The sequence below is a fragment of the Blennius ocellaris genome, assembly GCF_963422515.1.
Source record: "Blennius ocellaris genome assembly, chromosome: 3".
Lineage (NCBI taxonomy): Eukaryota > Metazoa > Chordata > Actinopteri > Blenniiformes > Blenniidae > Blennius > Blennius ocellaris.
In genome coordinates this window covers 29,433,162-29,451,264 of record NC_137652.1, presented here as the reverse complement: position 1 = coordinate 29,451,264, position 18,103 = coordinate 29,433,162, and the positions used below count along the sequence as shown (strand labels likewise).

The following is an 18,103-nucleotide window of genomic DNA, read 5'->3' as shown; positions in this document are numbered from 1 at the left end:
AAACCTGCAGAACCAGACTCTGAGGAGAAGAAACCTGCAGAACCAGACTCAGGGGGAGGAGAAACCTGAAGAACCAGACTCAGATATGACAGATTTCTGCTATTCCGGGTGGGGTGAGAGGATAGAGGAGAGAAATGGATAAGACAGACAGAAAGATTGGGGCAGACACACACCCTGGTTTTACATAGGGATACAGTCCCTGGTTCAGGTTGGGGGTAGAGGTTCAATCCCTGGTTTGGGTTGAGGGTAGCGATTCAGTGTCTGGTTCAGGTTGGGGGTAGAGGTTCAGTGTCTGGTTCCGGTTGGGGGTAGAGGTTTAGTCTGTGGTTCAGGTTGGGGGTAGCGATTCAGTGTCTGGTTCAGGTTGGGGGTAGAGGTTCAGTGTCTGGTTCAGGTTGAGGGTAGCAATTCAGTGTCTGGTTCCGGTTGGGGGTAGAGGTTCAGTGTCTGGTTCAGGTTGGGGGTAGAGGTTCAGTGTCTGGTTCCGGTTGGGGGTAGAGGTTCAGTGTCTGGTTCCAGTTGGGGGTAGAGGTTCAGTCCCTGTTTCAGGTTGAGGGTAGCGATTCAGTGTCTGGTTCCAGTTGGGGGTAGAGGTTCAGTGTCTGGTTCCGGTTGGGGGTAGAGGTTCAGTGTCTGGTTCCGGTTGGGGGTAGAGGTTTAGTCTGTGGTTCAGGTTGGGGGTAGAGGTTCAGTCCCTGTTTCAGGTTGAGGGTAGCGATTCAGTGTCTGGTTCCAGTTGGGGGTAGAGGTTCAGTGTCTGGTTCCGGTTGGGGGTAGAGGTTCAGTGTCTGGTTCCGGTTGGGGGTAGAGGTTTAGTCTGTGGTTCAGGTTGGGGGTAGAGGTTCAGTCCCTGTTTCAGGCTGAGGGTAGCAATTCAGTGTCTGGTTCAGGTTGGGGGTAGAGGTTCAGTGTCTGGTTCCGGTTGGGGGTAGAGGTTCAGTGTCTGGTTCCGGTTGGGGGTAGAGGTTCAGTCTCTGGTTCAGGTTGGGGGTAGAGGTTCAGTGTCTGGTTCTTGTTCTGGTGTCTCTTTCAATCATAGGAACACTTGTCCTGTCAGGCACTGTGATGTTGAGGTGTGCGTCACACCTCCCACACTGTGGCAGCTTGTCATCTGAGGTCAATCAAAGCTCAGCCTCAGAGTGAATGCAGCATTTTTCACATCTCTCTTTGGGCCTGCAGCAGTTTGCTATTCAGAATATATTCAACAGTTAATCACTGGCTTATCATCCACCTTCAGAAATTCATCCACATGAGTGTATGTTTTTATTCCTGAGATATACGGTCTGACGGTTTAGAGAAGAGTCACTGACCCTGGATGCAAGCATAATCTTTATTTGTTTCAATTGACAATTTCTTCTCCAACTCGTCTAGAAAATTAATGGAGCTGAAACCAATTCCAGCAGACTCTGGTCTAAAATGTTATCAATCAAGGGGCACCAAAACCCATCGGTGCACTTTGAGGAGGGTATTTTCAAAGTTATTTTGTATATTCATGGTGATTTATTAGAAATATTCTTGTGCAATGCCTTTGATGGGAAGTTTGTGTTTTTCTGGTGAAATTAAGAGGAATCGTGAAACTGCTGCACACTGCCTCTGGTTCTGCCTGTCTGTCTTGGTTGGGGTTTTTTTTTGTTGTTGTTGTTTTTTGTTGCATTTTCAAATCTAAGTTAAACAACCTCACAGCCTTGAGCTTCCTGGGAGATCGCCAGCATTCATCCCGGTGGTCCCGGACCATGAATAATGAATGATCTCTTAAGAGTCAGTTGTCATTTGAACATATCAGAATCCCAGATTTTGTGAATTCTTCTGAGATGCAGTAGAAACATTAACTCACAACAAAATAAAGTGCCTCAAACGGTGCTGAAACAAATGGAGCGCAGCACCGTAATGCATTTTATTGCACATCTCTCTGATGTTCAAGTCTGCAAGGGTATCCTGTTTGTACACATGCATGCACATACACATGTGTTTATTTGTGCAACAGCAGGAAATGACCTGAATACCTTTAAAGCTTCTGAGGTCAATGTTTCCAGTCGATTAGAGATCTGACTCAGTTGTGAGTTTTTTTATTTGTCTAGATTATTTCCTGCACTGTTGTTATTTTTTTTCTTTCCCTTTCTGAGTTGTTTTATTTACCTCGCGACAGAATAAAGCCATATTGAAGATATATAAATGGAAGGCTTTTTTAAATGATAGATTACAATTTAATTGGCTCAATTATTTTTTGGCTGCCAAACAGTTCTGTAACCAACACCTCCCAATCTATGTGTTCACCGTTTTTTTCCCCCTTCTTGAAAAAGCTGCAAGTTCATCGAAACTTTCCCATGTAAAGTGAACGATAAGCTGAGTCAGCCACACACCCCCTCCCCCTATGTGCCCCATCCTCATCTAACTGCATCCTCACACACCACATCCTGCTACACAGAGAAGGAACTTCTGTACGATGCATATCTGTAGATCTACGGTTTCATACTGTGGATTCTGTGCAGTTTGAGCAGGATGGCATATTTCATTGCATGTGTATTAACACTCTTCGCTTATTCAACATAAAATTCATCTGCTTCTCATTCTTCCACAGGATATTTAACAAAGATCTCGTCCGTCATGGATGTTGTCATCTGTGTTGATACAAGACACGACCTACAATTGTGTCAAAAATCTTTTTATTAAGAAAACAAAACTATGTAGCTGGCAAAAATATCCATATGGTTTAAAGAACCTGAATTTCAGATCCATTTTTGTAACTTTACAATATAATTTTCTGACAAATGATTAAAACATATTCATCAAGAACATAAAATATTAGAATGTTAATTGTTCCATATATTATATGTATTTGCTTTAAATCACAGCATGTGTTTGTAAATCAACACATGGAAAAAGCAGGACAAAAATATGTTTCAATTATTCTCCCAAGATTAAAATCATGAAGGCCCCCATGAAGTTTTCACCAAGTCCTGGACGCAGCTGAACTTTGTGTTTACTCTCCAGTTGCACGATAATTTTGTCTCCCTCTCGCAGGTGAAAAATCCCAGCCAGGTAGTTGTTCCACAGATCCTCGCCATTTGAGCTTTTTGCATTTGGAGGTTTTGGAGTCCTGCAGCGGAAACTGGAAGAAATACGTCAGAACTTTCACAAAACACATTCACCATGATGAAGAAGGTGCTGCTGTAATGACAGTTAAACTGAAGGTGTCAAACAGGCACTGAAGTGACGGCCGGAAAGTCTGATACGTCCAATAACCAATTGTAAAAAAAAACAAATTCATGACTAAAAGCACTTTCTCTGCAAAGGTAACCCCAGCTTTGACCCGGTGAGCTGGGGGTCACACTGAGTCAGTAGGAGCAGAGGACATAACAGCACAAAGACCCGCTGGACAGCAGAGGGCAATGTTTACAGCCGAGAGATCAGTGCAGTAGCCTGAGCAGAAAAGCGCTGCTGTTGGATGGATTTGTGAAGACAAACAGGCTATGATTGCAGAAACTAAACAGGAGTTCACCAACATTAACCTGAGGAACACATGGGGCGTGTAGAATTTGAGGATGCACGCTTGCAATGCATTAAATACGATGAGTTTGCACTGATTTGAGGGGGATCAGCAGTAAAATGAACTTCTGCTCTGAACATACACAAGTGTAGCACCAAACAGGTGAAGAAATTCCACGGGTGCAGTGACTCACCTTCTTGATTTCATGAGCCCGATGGGTTTTCCATAGGCACTGGTGTACTTCATGACCTTGTGCTGGATGAGCAAACAGTCTTCTGCAGCGCTGACTTGTACTTTTGAGTAGACGTAATAGTAACCTTCCTTCTCCACAATCAGGCCGTCTTTGCGGTACGTCATGTCATGAGTGAAGGCGTCGCCTTCTTTCACCCACTGCACCACATTGTTCTCCAGTGTAAGATTGTTGGAGGCTAATATAAAGAAGATACGGAGGGACAAGAACAGTAATTAAATTCACCTTAAAGTGGTATTTGGATGGGAGTGAAGAGACAGTACTAACCAAGCAGGTGAGCAAAGGGCCTCTGTTGCATGGTAATCTGATTCAGATCTATTTTTTAAAAAAGAACATAAAAGTCAAATATAAATCAACTGATCAATATGAAAACATTGTATATGAGATTACAACAGAGACATAGGACTTTGGCGATTCTGATTGAAAAAGGATGAATTGTTGACACGACGTCTCCTCAGTACACCAGTAATCCTACTTGTAAGAAAATGTAATTTGCTTTATGTCTAATCTATGCAGAGACTCATGACTTATGGGAGTCGTGTCACACATACCTTTAAGCCTCACTTGACTCATTATGCTGCCAGTCTGAAAAAAAAACCCAATAAATAATTGATTTATACGTCAAACATCCAACATATGCCAGAGATTGCAGTTCCACAGATATAGATCTGCACAGTGTTCACCCACAGGTACCTGCTGGCCGGGCGTGTTGGGGTCAGACTGGTTCTGGCAGACGGAGTGAAACGGACAGTTTGGCTGTACGGAGACACGGAGCGAAGAGAGTGAGAAATTCAGAATAAACATGAAATTGGAAAACAAGAAAACATGTTATGTGTTTCAAGCAAGAGCTCATAGTTTAATGGTATGCTTTTGAAAAAAATTAAATTAAATTAGCGCAGGCCTTTGTTCACATGTAGGTGTGAAAATGATGGCAATAAGTTACAAATGTGATCATGATAGTTTAAAAAAAAATCTGAGTACCGGTACTCTTTAATTAATCCTTCTATTAATCCTTTTATGCTGCTTTATTCGCTTTAATGTTGGAGCCAATCCCAGTCGACTAATGCAAAGGTTGAGTCCCCAATCCATCAAAAGCAAGTCCAGACAGTCAAAGAGCTAAATAAAGGCTCAAAACAACTCAACCTAGAAGAATGTATTTCAGATGGTACAAGCAAGCTGGAGTACCCAGACAACCTCTGCATGTACTACAGTAACATGCAGGCTAATACTGTCACTGCTATGGAGATGTCCTGCTCACATATTTGATCTCTATAAGTACAAATAATTGGGATCCAATAAAGAGAACTTTAAATATTTCTCATTCAACTACTTAGTTTAGCAGCTGGGGGAATTATCTTCTCTTTTCACGTATTTTCTGTAAAATAAATTCAAACATTTGAGGTACAGGTTGAAGTGAACAAACACTGAAAGGAGAATTCAGGCAGTTTGCAGTCACATTAAAGTCCATCATCCTTTTTAAAATGGACTTTTAAAGAAAGCGCTTATTTTAAGGCAGGTAATACACTAAAGTATAATCTTAATGCATCCAAGAGATGGAACAAAAGCAACACATGTATAATTTATGAAGCATCATAGAAGAGACAGGAAGATTAAGTGGCAACCTCACTTTTTGAATGATATTCAAATGCTGCATATCTTCAAAGAGTATTACTCAACTAGAAGAGTGCATAACATTTAGCAAAATAAGACAGGTGTGCAATAAACAACATTGGGAAACTGAAAAAAGTGAAGTTATTGTTGCGTTTGTACTTGAAATGGCAAGGAGGGAAAAAAAAGCAGAACTAAGAGCGCCCATGGGGCAGATTTCTCATCGTTGACCTACTGCTTGAAGAGCAGATGACCCACATGGACGGCTGCAAAACTTACAGTTTCATCTCGCATGACGTAAAGGGAAACAGGGGAATTCTCAAGTGAAAGAGTTCCCATTTGGTATTTTCCTTTCCCCACACACAAACAAAATGCACACAATTTCTGTATCAGCATCATCCTCACCTCTGTCTTTTGATAAAGTTTGTAGATAAAGTATCCTTGGAAGAGAAGCCCCATCAGGGCCAGACCCACCAGCAGGAGCAGAAGCCTGTGAGCCGCCGTCATCCCCTGCTTCTTCTCCGTGGGGCTGCTGATGTAGTGGGCCTGGCTGTCCACCACAAACACCTGAGGACAGGACACTCCGGCCTCCGACACCCCGCCAGCCTTCACTTCGCCTGGGATGGAGAGGTCAAAGGTCGCAGGGGCCGACATGGGGATGCCGTTTTCACTGAAAGAGAGATGGGCTGCGTTATGTTGAGAAGCCTGAGAGATGAACGTGCTCAGAGAACAGAAGTCAGACTGACACGGGCCTCGGCTCGCTGTGGTGCAACCAGCTTCTGGGAAACAAGGATTTCACCACACGATGACTACTTACAGACACATGTAGTGCATCTTGATGAATCCAAGAGATACTCAGTCTTGCTTATTATTTGATCTTGATTGTCTTCAAGAAGCATGAACAATTACCTTGAATGGAAATCTTTGTCCGCAACTCAGCCAGCAGTACAGAAGGATTTTCTCTCAGTCCTCTGAAGCTCATCTAAAGTACAAATCAGCAAATATCTTCTGCAAAAACAAACAAAAAAGCAATGCAGATTATAAATAAAACATGTTAGCACCGGGGGTTATTGGTTCCTCAGAGACAGAAATTCTCGTCTGTACAGATTTCCGTCCTTCCTCACCTCTTGTGCTCGCAGGCCGGCTGTCAGCTATCAACAATATCGCCTTTAAGGCAAGATCATGAAAGGAGGAAATGAAGATGACAAAGAGAAGAGGCAAAACTAGAGAGAGAGAGAGAGTGTGTGTGTGTGTGTGTGTGTGTGTGTGTGTGAGTGAGTGAGTGTGGGACACTCCCTGCGACTACTCACTATAGTTATCATCGACCGGCTGACGCTTCCTTTTCTCCTTTTCTCGGTCTTCAACTTTTCTTGTCTTTTTTTTTCGTTGAACACTTTCGGCGTGTTATGTCAGAGTCAGTAGCGATTTGGCTCGTTCTCTGCTTGGGAGGAACTTGCACAATCTCGTTGCCTGCCTGAGCAAAGCATCAGTCCTCTATAAAAAACACAGTGTGATGTTTAATGATACTGAGGTCTTCAGAGAGAAGCTGAGCTGGAGGTCAACCTGCTGTGACATTTCATTCACTGATCATGTGCATCACAAGCTCTTATGCTAACATCTCAGGTGATTTTTATTTTCCCTCATTTTTTTTTTTTTGTTTTTACTCCGAAGAACCCATGTTGGTTTAATGAGTTTTGAGTATGAAGGCAGCAGTGATGATCATTTGTCTTTTCCCAGTGTTTTTCTCTTGTATTCATATCAGTCTTCTTGTCTTTTTCATTTTATCATTCATAAATATTGATTTGAGTCGCTTTAGCTTGTATGATTGCAAAAATTAGAAGAACTCCACATCCTCTTATTTTGTGCGTGGTTGAGCAGAACGCAAGAAATACGTGTGAAGACGTTTTTGTTTTCCCTTTCATGTTTTCAATTGATTTTGTAAGTAGTGAGTTCACACTTTTGATTCTGGCTGAACAAATAGGGACTTTACTACAGTCATTATTCAACTAAAGATTTTTAAAAAAAAATCTTAAATCATTAGAACTCTGCCGGATTTGGCGTTTTTTTTTTCAGTCTTTGTTGTAGGAGGGAACCAACCGTTCGACCTGACAGATTCCATATGGTGAAAATACACTCAGTGACTTACTACTCACACACTGTAAATTCCAACCTCATGTTTACACACACACACACACACACACACACACACACACACACACACACACACACACACACACACACACACACACACACACACACACACACACACACAGAGCCTGAAATGAGGAAACACACACACCCAAAGACACACACACTCTCTGTACACATTGTGTTTATTGCAGATGAAGACGACGGGAGGACAGACGGAAGTTCACCGTCACAGAGGCTCCGATTGAAGAGCTCAGAAACTTTGACCTACAGCACAGAGGCGACTGCAGCCATATGATGCTCAGCGTGAGTGACTGCTGCTGAGCTGCAGTTCATCGTGGTCACATCTTGAAAAACACTCAGTTATTCTGTCTTGTCTACAGCCCCAATCAATCAGGTGGTGCGTGTGTGACAGAGAGATTGTTATCTTGGAATTAGCATTTTTTTTTTTTGCTGTGCGCTTTGTGAATCTGCTGGTGGGATAAAGTACTGACGTGCTTTGTACCGCCTGCAATTAAAAGTTAGTCATGAACCTGTGACTGGTCCAGCTGGTGTTGAGGTCATTACAACAACTCAGTGCAGGTGAGAGTATAATGAGCAGAGGACAGTAAAGCAAACATACATTTAATAAGCAGGAGGAGAAGGCTGTGATATGGACGGTAGTACAACATCTCCGCATGAAGAAAGATAACAGCTACTGCATCAAATACAAATGATCACATTGCTCTTGCGTAAGTAATTGTCTCTACTGCTACTGATCAGAATGTAAGATACAGACAAATTGAGCATCACAGCCTGAGAAAACCTAGGAGAACACATATTAAGACTAAATTTAAGAAAAACATAAAGAAAATGCACTGTATAATGCATATAGTCATGATCAATACTGTTTGATGAGGTATAATGTCAAAATGTATTCCCCCACATTCTGGACACATGTTTAAACAAGATAACTATTGTGATTTTGTAAATTATCCAATCACACACCCTCACTGACCACTTCATTAAATCCTGTTCAAAATACTGTGATCAGACAATCACATCGCAACTCGTAGGTACAGTATTTAGTTCAGTCTGACCTGCTGACGTTCAAGGCAATGAGGGGGAGAGGAGAGCTGAGTGACTTTCAACATACTAGATGTTGGTGCTAGTCTGAGTATTTTAATGTAATCGAAACGCCTCCATAGTCATTAGAGTTCCATCCAAAGGAACACCTGGGGATACGAGGGCGGACGAGACTCACATCATGGATATTCAGCTGACAAGTCAATATAGATCAAAATCTCTGAGGAGCAGTTTCAGTCTGACGGTAGAAGACGGGCTCTGCTACTCGTACTGGTATTGTTGGGTTCATTAAACAATAACATTAATCGGATTTGTAATTTGGAGTGAGTGTGTGTTCTGAGGTTTTCATGATTCTGCCGTCGAGTCCTCCACTGTGATCCTCCCCTCCCCGGTGGGTCGTCGTCCGGAGCGTCTCATCATCCTGCCTCCCAGTGTGCGTGTTGTAGCCATCAGTATGTCCTTGTTGGCCCGTCAGAGTGTTTGAGCCCCCAGTGCACGCTCCCCTGTCAGCCACTGTTAATTTATTTCATCAGCATCATTCAGAAGAGAGGAAACAACCTGCGGTGTCGACGTCACATCATTTTCTGAAGTGGAACAGTAAAGGTCATAATACATAATACATATCTGATTACCACACGTACCATTCCGTGATGCACAGTGGTGTCTGTCTGGTTTCCTGTGGGACGCCACAGTTTACAGATGTCCAATCATTCACATGCATATAGTACTAATAGAACTTCCAGCATATATATTAAAGGTACATTATTGTGGTTATGTAGACAGGTGTAACTGCACACCTTTACCAAACAGAAACATCATTCCAAAAATTATTTTGTTGATGATTAAGAGACCAGTGTTCAGTCAACATAATGAAGCTTCATCTTTACAAAACTCATTTTATGATAGGAATTTGTTGATTAGGCTATATTTGGCTCACTGGTTCAAAATAAGAATAAGTTAGGTTATTTCCCACCTGTATAACTGAGCGAACTCTTGACGTGTCATTTCTCCACCACATGAGAAAAACAGCCATCCTTGAGTTTCAAACATTGACTTTCAAACATTCCCACCCTGTGTGTTTGTTTCTCAACCACTAAAAATCACCGGATCTGAGCTTCATTACATGTTTGAACTCTGTCATATCTCACTTCTCCTTTTAATTTCATGTTCGCTTCTTGTTTCTACTCTGGTTCAACTTTCATTTTAATTTACTCTGTTGACAATGCTCTTTATTGATTAATGGTCCTTGTGTGCAGCAAAGTTAAGATTAATGTATAAATGTCTCTGATTTCATGTACTTTAATATACCTACGGTGGGCCTGAAGTGCAAACCACAACAACAAATCACTACACCACCACTAATTGAAAAAAACACAACACAAATGAAAAAAACACAACAACAAATGAAAATACACATCAACAAATAAAAAAAACATGTTAACTTTAACGAAAAAAAGTCGGTAACAAGAGGTATCGCTGTTTGGACGACGGGACAATCTGACGTATGAGCCTGAGGTCATTTCGGTTGTGGCTCGTTGTGTTTCGACAGGAGAAAATACCGGGTAGGAAAGGAGTAACAATGTTTTGTACAAGCTGCAGGAAAGAGTTGGTAGAGGAGTCAGTAAACTTTTGCAGCAGCTGTGGCAAAAGGCTTCACATTATCTCCAGTGTCGGAGACACTCTACAACCTGCAAGTGAAGTTAGTACAGTACACGGTAGTGCAGTACAGGGTAGTGCAGTACATGGTAGTACAGTACAGGGTACTGCAGTACAGGGTAGTACAGTACAGGGTAGTACAGTACAGGGTGGTACAGTACAGGGTAGTACAGTACAGGGTGGTACAGTACAGGTAGTACAGTACAGGGTACTGCAGTACAGGGTAGTACAGTACATGGTAGTACAGTACAGGGTAGTGCAGTATAGGGTAGTACAGTATAGGGTAGTACAGTACAGGGTACTGCAGTACAGGGTAGTACAGTACAGGGTAGTACAGTACAGGGTACTGCAGTACAGGGTAGTACAGTACAGGGTAGTACAGTACAGGGTACTGCAGTACAGGGTAGTACAGTAACATGGTCTCCTGCAGCTCCTCCATTAAAGTTACGGTAATGTCTTTGTGTTCTTCATTTGTGTTGTTTTTTTTCATTTGTGTTGTTTCTTCATTTGTGTTGGTGTTTTTTCATTTGTGTTGTGTTTTTTTTCATTTGTGTTGTTTTTTCATTTGTGTTGTTTTTTCATTTGTGTTGTTTTTTCATTGTGTTGTTTCTTCATTTGTGTTGTTTTTTCATTTGTGTTGTTTTTTCATTTGTGTTGTTTCTTCATTTGTGTTGTTTCTTCATTTGTGTTGTTTTTTCATTTGTGTTGTTTTTTCATTTGTGTTGTTTCTTCATTTGTGTTGTTTCTTCATTTGTGTTGTTCTTCATTTGTGTTGGTGTTTTTTTCATTTGTGTTGGTGTTTTTTCATTTGTGTTGTTTCTTCATTTGTGTTGGTGTTTTTTTCATTTGTGTTGTGTTTTTTTTCATTTGTGTTGTTTCTTCATTTGTGTTGGTGTTTTTTTCATTTGTGTTGTTTCTTCATTTGTGTTGGTGTTTTTTCATTTGTGTTGTTTTTTCATTTGTGTTGTGTTTTTTACATTTGTGTTGTTTTTTCATTTGTGTTGTGTTTTTTCATTTGTGTGTTTAATGATTTGTTGTTTTGGTTTGCACTTCCGGGCCACCGTTTACCGATCACATACCAGTTCGAACACATTGTTTGAAATGTCTCTGTATCATTTTGAATTTGTACTGTGATTGAAATAATAAAACTTCACAACATTTTGCTAACAAGCATTTGGGGGAAAAATATACTTCGTGTTGTTCATTATTAGAAATTTGATCATTTTGTTCAGAACTGTATAATTGACTTTCACAATGAAATAATTTGTACTGTAGAAAACCTAATGAACTCTGTGAAATCAGAGGTCAAAGTGATGAAGGTTTAACTTGGTGGCCTACCTGCACTTCGTCTCTGAAAACAGTGGCGACGTCACTCGTTCTCTTTCAATTGCAGTGGATTCTACACTTTGATTTGAAGTGACTTCAGCTTCTGGACACAATCCAAAGACTCGTCACGTGACTCTAAACTGTTGGTAGGTGTGAAGAATGAAGGATTTGTTTAGATTATGTGTCAACTATGAATCAGACTTCGGTTCACATACTTTTTACTGTCATTTAACATAGATGTACTTCAGAACAACATTTTCAGCAGATGCATCATGAAAGAAAACAGAATTACTTTAACAAGAAATGCTGAGCAGTGAGTAAATGTAAAGTACATTTAAGCCCGTTTTCCACCACACAAAAGTGTGGGAATGGACCAGTATAGTCCGTTACGGTTCGGGTTTCCACCGCAACAATTTGTGATTTTCCAGAAACAACCGCTTCAAAGGCTGTCGCTTTTCCGCTCCCCCTCCGTCGGGGTACCGGGGACTATGGAACGGAGCTCTGAGTTTGAGGAGCCGTCTGCTGATTGGTCAGTGATTTACTACACGCCCTCAATTAATATGTCGGTTATATGAATCCTCTGCTGTTAGTGTGGTCAGCTTTGCACTTGCACTTTTCTTTTTTTTTTCTTTGCTGCTCAACTTTCGTGTTGGTCGTGAAAGAGTGGACGTGAGGCGGGGGGAGACCGGGGCTTGGGACTTTGCATCGCAAAAAGCAAAAACATGTAGCACTGGGGGTTATTTGTTCCTCAGAGACAGAAATTCTCGTAGATTTCCGTCCTTCCTCACCTCTTGTGCTTGCAGGCCTGCTGTCAGCTATCAACAATATCGCCTTTAAGGCAAGATCAAGGAGAAATTAAGATGACAAAGAGAAGAGGCAAAAATAGAGAGAGAGAGAGAGAGAGAGGAGAGAGAGAGAGAGAGAGAGAGAGAGAGAGAGAGAGAGAGAGAGAGAGAGAGAGAGAGAGAGAGAGAGAGAGTGTGAGTGAGTGTGGGACACTCCCTGCGACTACTCATTATGGTTATCATCGACCGGCTGACGCTTCCTTTTCTCTTTTTCTCGGTCTTCAACTTTTCTTGTCTTTTTTTTTCGTTGAACGCTTTCGGCGTGTTATGTCAGAGTCAGTAGCGATTTGGCTCGTTCTCTGCTTGGGAGGAACTTGCACAATCTCGTTGCCTGCCTGAGCAAAGCATCAGTCCTCTATAAAAAACACAGTGTGATGTTTAATGATACTGAGGTCTTCAGAGAGAAGCTGAGCTGGAGGTCAACCTGCTGTGACATTTCATTCACTGATCATGTGCATCAGTGTGTGTGGGACACTCCCTGCGACTACTCACTATAGTTATCATCGACCGGCTGACGCTTCCTTTTCTCCTTTTCTGCCGTGAGTGAGTGAGTGTGGGACACTCGGGAGCTTTCTGTTCACAGCATCGCGACCGCGATGCCGATGCACGCTGCCGATGCGCTGTGCTGGGTCTGTCTTTGCATCGCGTTTGAGGTTTCTGTTCAAATGCAAAGCAGCGGCAGTCAGCATTCTGTTTAACTGCTGTCAGTGCCGTTGCATCGCGTTTGAACAGAATGCATCGCGAACGGCAGCGCAGATGCGATGCATTGCGTCGGCGCTGCCAGTGGTCAGGCAGAAGGCGCTGTAGGGATTTACTACCTCATATGGATCACTATTTATGTTTTGGTTGGCTATCAATAATGATGAATAATTATCAAAGATAGTTTTTAATAATGTTGTTGAAATGTAATCTGATCTGTATCAGAACCTCGAGCACCACCTGTCTTAACAGAAATGATAGTCAATTCAGTTCTATCAGTCTCATAAGATATACTAAACAGTTAATCAGGAATTTGAATTAATAGTTACATTAATTACAATTACCAGAATTAACAGTAAAGCTTGAAGGATTTTGGAGTTCTTGACACAGAAGAGTCGACATTTCATTCTCCTTTGTGCTCATTAATAAAACAGCAAGTATGATTCCAAAAATTATATTTATTAACAATGAAAACAAATAAAACACAGATTCTAACTACCTATATACAGCTGGGTGTGTGTGTGTGTGTGTGTGTGTGTGTGTGTGTGTGTGTGTGTGTGTGTGTGTGTGTGTGTGTGTGTGTGTGTGTGTGTGTGTGTGGAGAGAAAAGAGAGAGAGAGTTGGAGGGAGTGTGTGTGTGACGTGTGATGGAACTACAAAACAAGATGGCGGATCACAAGAAACTCCATTCCAATGGAGGTTATCAGAGAGCAGGAAGTCTGTCCTGGGTCTCCACCATGTGCTGAGCACAATGGAACATGGAAGCTAGTCTTTAGTGTCTGCTTCCTGTGTGTCTCTGCTAAAGGACCATTTCTAGAATGAGTTGATGTGAATGTGATTTGTTTTGTAAAACGTCAGGAGTCGTCAGATGGTGTTCAGTTACTGTGTGATGTTGTCTTTGATGTGATATGTGTAGGATTGTGAGTTAACTAGTTAGTAAAGCAAAGATTAGCATGCAGACCCTGTGTCTGTGGCAGAGCTAATGTTGGTTTACAAGTTGTAAACGGCTCCTAATATCATAATCAAAAGAACACAATCACTGTAACAGAATCAACACATCTTCATAAAAGTTCTATGCATAGCATCAGGTTTAACTAATCTCAGGTAAAGCCCAGTTGTTGTTCCCACTTCCTTGAAGGAGTTCGGTTGTTGTCCTTGCTGGAAGGGAGTTGGTGTCTTCTCCTGTAGTTAGCACCTCCTGCTAACTGTGGTTGCTGGTTCTGCAGGCTGAGGAGAAGAAGATGGAGTTGATGTTTCAGGAGTCCTTCTTTGCAGCTCCTGGTTGTTCCTTTTGTCCAGACTGAGGAGCTGGTCGCTCAGGTCTGTGATGGTTTTCCTGCTTATTCAGGAAAAACACAAAGAAGTTCTGTGAGGCATCGTTTCCCTGGTCCAGTCCTGGAGGAACCGGTTGGTTTCCCTGGAGAGCAGACTGTGGGCGCTGGTCTCCGGTCCTGGGAAGGTCTCCTTGGAGTCTTCGTTGCAAGAGAGAAGTGGAGGCCCCTGCTTGCAGGCCTCTGGTGTTAGCTGTGTGCTAACACTGGATGAGCTGCTCTCCAGCAACTCACCTCCTCGGAGTGTAGTCTTCCAAGAGAGAGAAGCCTGGCTTCGCAGGCTTTTTGTTCCACGTGTGGATTCAGAGGTGTCAAAGCCTGAGAGCTTCAACCAATCAGTGACTGGCTGATTGCATGGGGGAAGCCTCTTTTGAGCAGAAAAGGGGGGAGGAAGGTCCTGCAGAAGGTCCCCCCCTCACTCCGTGTGAAAGACAATCACATTCCTGGGTCAGAATTCATATGTCATGACTGTGTATCATGACATATGACAATTGTCTTTTCCTACAAATGAACAAACTTTCTGTGGTCCTGTGAGATCCCAACAGCGCGGTGCAGGGATGGACTGCGGACGTGATGCAAAGAGACACTTGTAGCAGCTTCCGTGTTCCGGCGCGGAGCTGCTCTGTCCCGCAGCTCGCCAGGGCGCGCTTGGGCGCGGGACAAGTCGCCGGAGTGTTCGCTCTCTCGGGACCAAAAAGCTAACAAAACAACTCGTGCAAAGTGGAGGATGTAAACAACAACAGAGGATTCATAAGGTCCAGATCTGCCACCTGGCTGAGACAACTGTTGTAACGTCACATATCTGTGGAGCTCTAAGCCCCAACTACTTTTTAACCTACTCTCTGCAGTGGAAACGGGCAGTGGATTTGGCTCCGGTTATGCTTTGCCATACCGCTCTGTAAGGCTCCGTTCCATCCCTGCACTTTTTGTGCGGTGGAAACATGGCTTTAGAAGAAGGCAGTTTTTTATCTCTTAAGCCCCGTCTCCACCGCACACAAGCGCCGGGACGGAGCGGAGCGGTATGGAGCAGTTCAGAATAGAGACCCCGACCGAAATTTTAGGCCGTGTCCCCACTGCAGAGAGGAGCGTGAAAAGTGGGCGGGGCTTATGAGCTCCGCAGAAATGGGACATTATAACAGAAAAGAACGTCGTCAGATGTAGATCTTATGAATCCTCTGTTGTTGTTTAAATTCTCCACTTTGCACTGTTATTTTTTGCAGCGGAAAAAAAAAAAGTTACTTTTTGCAGCAGTCATTTTTTGCAGCGGAGAGCTGCAGCCGCAACTTCCGTGTTTGTTGTGAGAGAGCGAGTCGCTCGGCCACTTGCCGGCGGCTTGGGGCGACGTGCCCCGCACTCGAGCGCTCGGGTGTGGGGCAAGTGGCCGGAGCGTTCCCCCCGGTTGGCTGAGGCACAGACACGGGAGTCTGAGCTTTCTGCTCAAACGCAGGAGGTTCTCCACTCCGGCGCTGATCGCGGTCCGGCAGCTCAGCGCCGGAACACGGAGGCGCCGAGCTCCGAGCTCCTTTTGATCGCTTCCGCGGTCCGTCCCCGCGATATAGCGCCACTGACCGCGGCTGAACAGAACACTGAACACCTCTGGGAAGCGGAGCTGCCGGAGACGAAAGCTCCAGACTCCGGTGTCACGGACGCGCATCAGCGCCACGGCGAGCGCTATGCTGCAAACAGAAAACTCCAACGCGATGCAAAGTCCCTCCCCCCGGTCTCCCCCTGCCTCAAGTCCGCTCTTTCACCACAAACACTAAAGTTGAGCAGCAAAGAAAAGAAAATGAAAATAAAAACAACCAGTGCACAGCTGACCACACTGACAGCAGAGGATTCAGCCGGCACATTAAAATATTGAGGGCGTGTGGTAAATCACTGACCAATCAGCAGACAGCTGTCATGACCTCCACCTCTGGCTCTGCCTAGTGGCAGCTTTTTTCCCTTCCCCCTCCCTCCTTTCCTTTTTCCCAGGTGGGTGTGTGCTGCATGCTGTGTGAGGTGTGGACGAGTGCAGTGCAGTGCTGATTTCCTGAGTGCACTCACCTGCGGTAGGGTGTGGCTTCACTCAACATGCACCTCTCTCTCTATAAAGCTGGCAGCAGATGAAGACTCGGTGTCGGACCGTAAAACTACCTACCGTTAGTTGAACTCTGTTCTGCCTGACTTCGACTCAGTCTGTGTTTTCCCTGCGTTAAAGTTTGTCTCTCCTCGGCTGCAGCTCTTGACCCACCCTGCTGCACCGAGTTCCTGCATGAGACTCAGCTCGTTGCCCCGTTCCTACACCTTCAGCACAGGACTCCCGGACAACCATCCTCCTGGCTGCAGCCCACGCCACCTCCGTGGGTCTCCAGCGTCGACCACGCCATTCATCCCGCTCCGCTTCGTACCAGGCTGTGTGCTCCCTTAGTCTCCCGCTGGGTCCTGATAGTTTGGTTGGGGTGTTTTCGTAGTCTGTGTAGTGGTTCTATATTGTTTATTCTGGAGTACTGTTTGGTTGGGCTTAAGTTTGTAGTTTCTAGGTTTAGTCCGTACGTCTGTAATTCTGGCTCTTGGAGTTCTGCTTGCTTGTGTTTTTGGTTTGTGTTCATTGTCACCTCATTTATTAAAGTACTCTGAGAGTATCCCTGTTTGCCGTGTCTCTGTCCGCAACTGAGTCTCTGAGTGAGATCCGTGACAACAGCAGCTCAAGCTCAGACCCGTTCCATGGTCCTGGTACCCCAACGGAAGGGTAGCGGAAAAGCGGTCACCTTTGGAGTGGTCTGGAGCGGTTTAGACTGCATTCCTGTCGTGACACGCGAACCGGAGCGGTTTAGACCGGTCTAGGCAGGTACTTTTTGTGCGGTGGAGACGGGGCTCTAGTGTCAAACAGCCCATATTGCACCAGAGAGTAAAGTGCAATTATCCTTGAATCTATACATCTAATTTGAACAATGCATTTAATACCTTGTTTTGCAGGTCAGGCTGTGGTACTGCAGCGCAATATTGTGACGGAGGTGATCCAGTTTGAAGGCTGTGAGGAAACGTAAAACCAGTCATCCTTTCAGCTGCATCAAATGTGTTGATACTATTTCTGGAACATTTGTACCTTAAATTAAGATTTAATTTAGAATCTTCATTCAGGATTATTGTTTTTATTTTTTCATTTTATCCATCCATCCATCCATCCATCCATTTTCTGCCGCTTATCCGGGGCCGGGTCGCGGAGGCAGCAGTCTGAGCAGAGTTTCCCAGACTTCCCTCACCCCAGACACTTCCTCCAGCCTTTTCTCCCCCTTGAACTGCTACCTTATCGTGGTGGGGGAGTTTGAGTACCCGAATGATCCTCTGAGCTAAGTGGTCAGTAGGGTCTCCCAAGGCAAACAGGTCCGAGGTGATGAGTCACACTAAAAGCAGTTCAACACACCTCTATGGAGAGAGAACCAAAGAGATAAGAGACCGCGCCCAGTAAGGCACAGCCGTGGCCCCACCCTGATGCCAGGCATGGAGTTGGGGCTTGTTTGCGAACGCCTGGTGGCTGGGCTCTTGCCCGTGGGACCCGGCCAGGCTCAGCCTGAAGGGACGACGCGGGTCCCTCCTCCTCTACCTCCTGTGAGCCCACCCTCCACAGAAGCTTCCGTAGGTGTCAGGTGCAGTGTGGATTGGGTGGCAGTCAACGGCAGGGGCCTCGACGACCCGATCCCCGGAC

The 18,103-nt window shown here is 44.1% G+C and overlaps 1 protein-coding gene across 1 annotated transcript; it reads right to left on the bottom strand.

The window, feature by feature from the left end:
* Positions 1 to 2,904: 2,904 nt before the first annotated feature.
* Positions 2,905 to 6,179, bottom strand: LOC308145299 (tumor necrosis factor ligand superfamily member 14-like; the record flags this gene model as incomplete). Its single annotated transcript, XM_080516684.1, has 5 exons — positions 2,905 to 3,109; positions 3,681 to 3,915; positions 4,421 to 4,493; positions 5,751 to 6,015; positions 6,163 to 6,179. The coding sequence occupies 5 exons, from the start codon at positions 6,177 to 6,179 to the stop codon at positions 2,905 to 2,907; spliced, it is 795 nt and encodes a 264-aa protein (XP_080372810.1).
* Between the last annotated feature and the right edge of the window lie 11,924 nt (positions 6,180 to 18,103).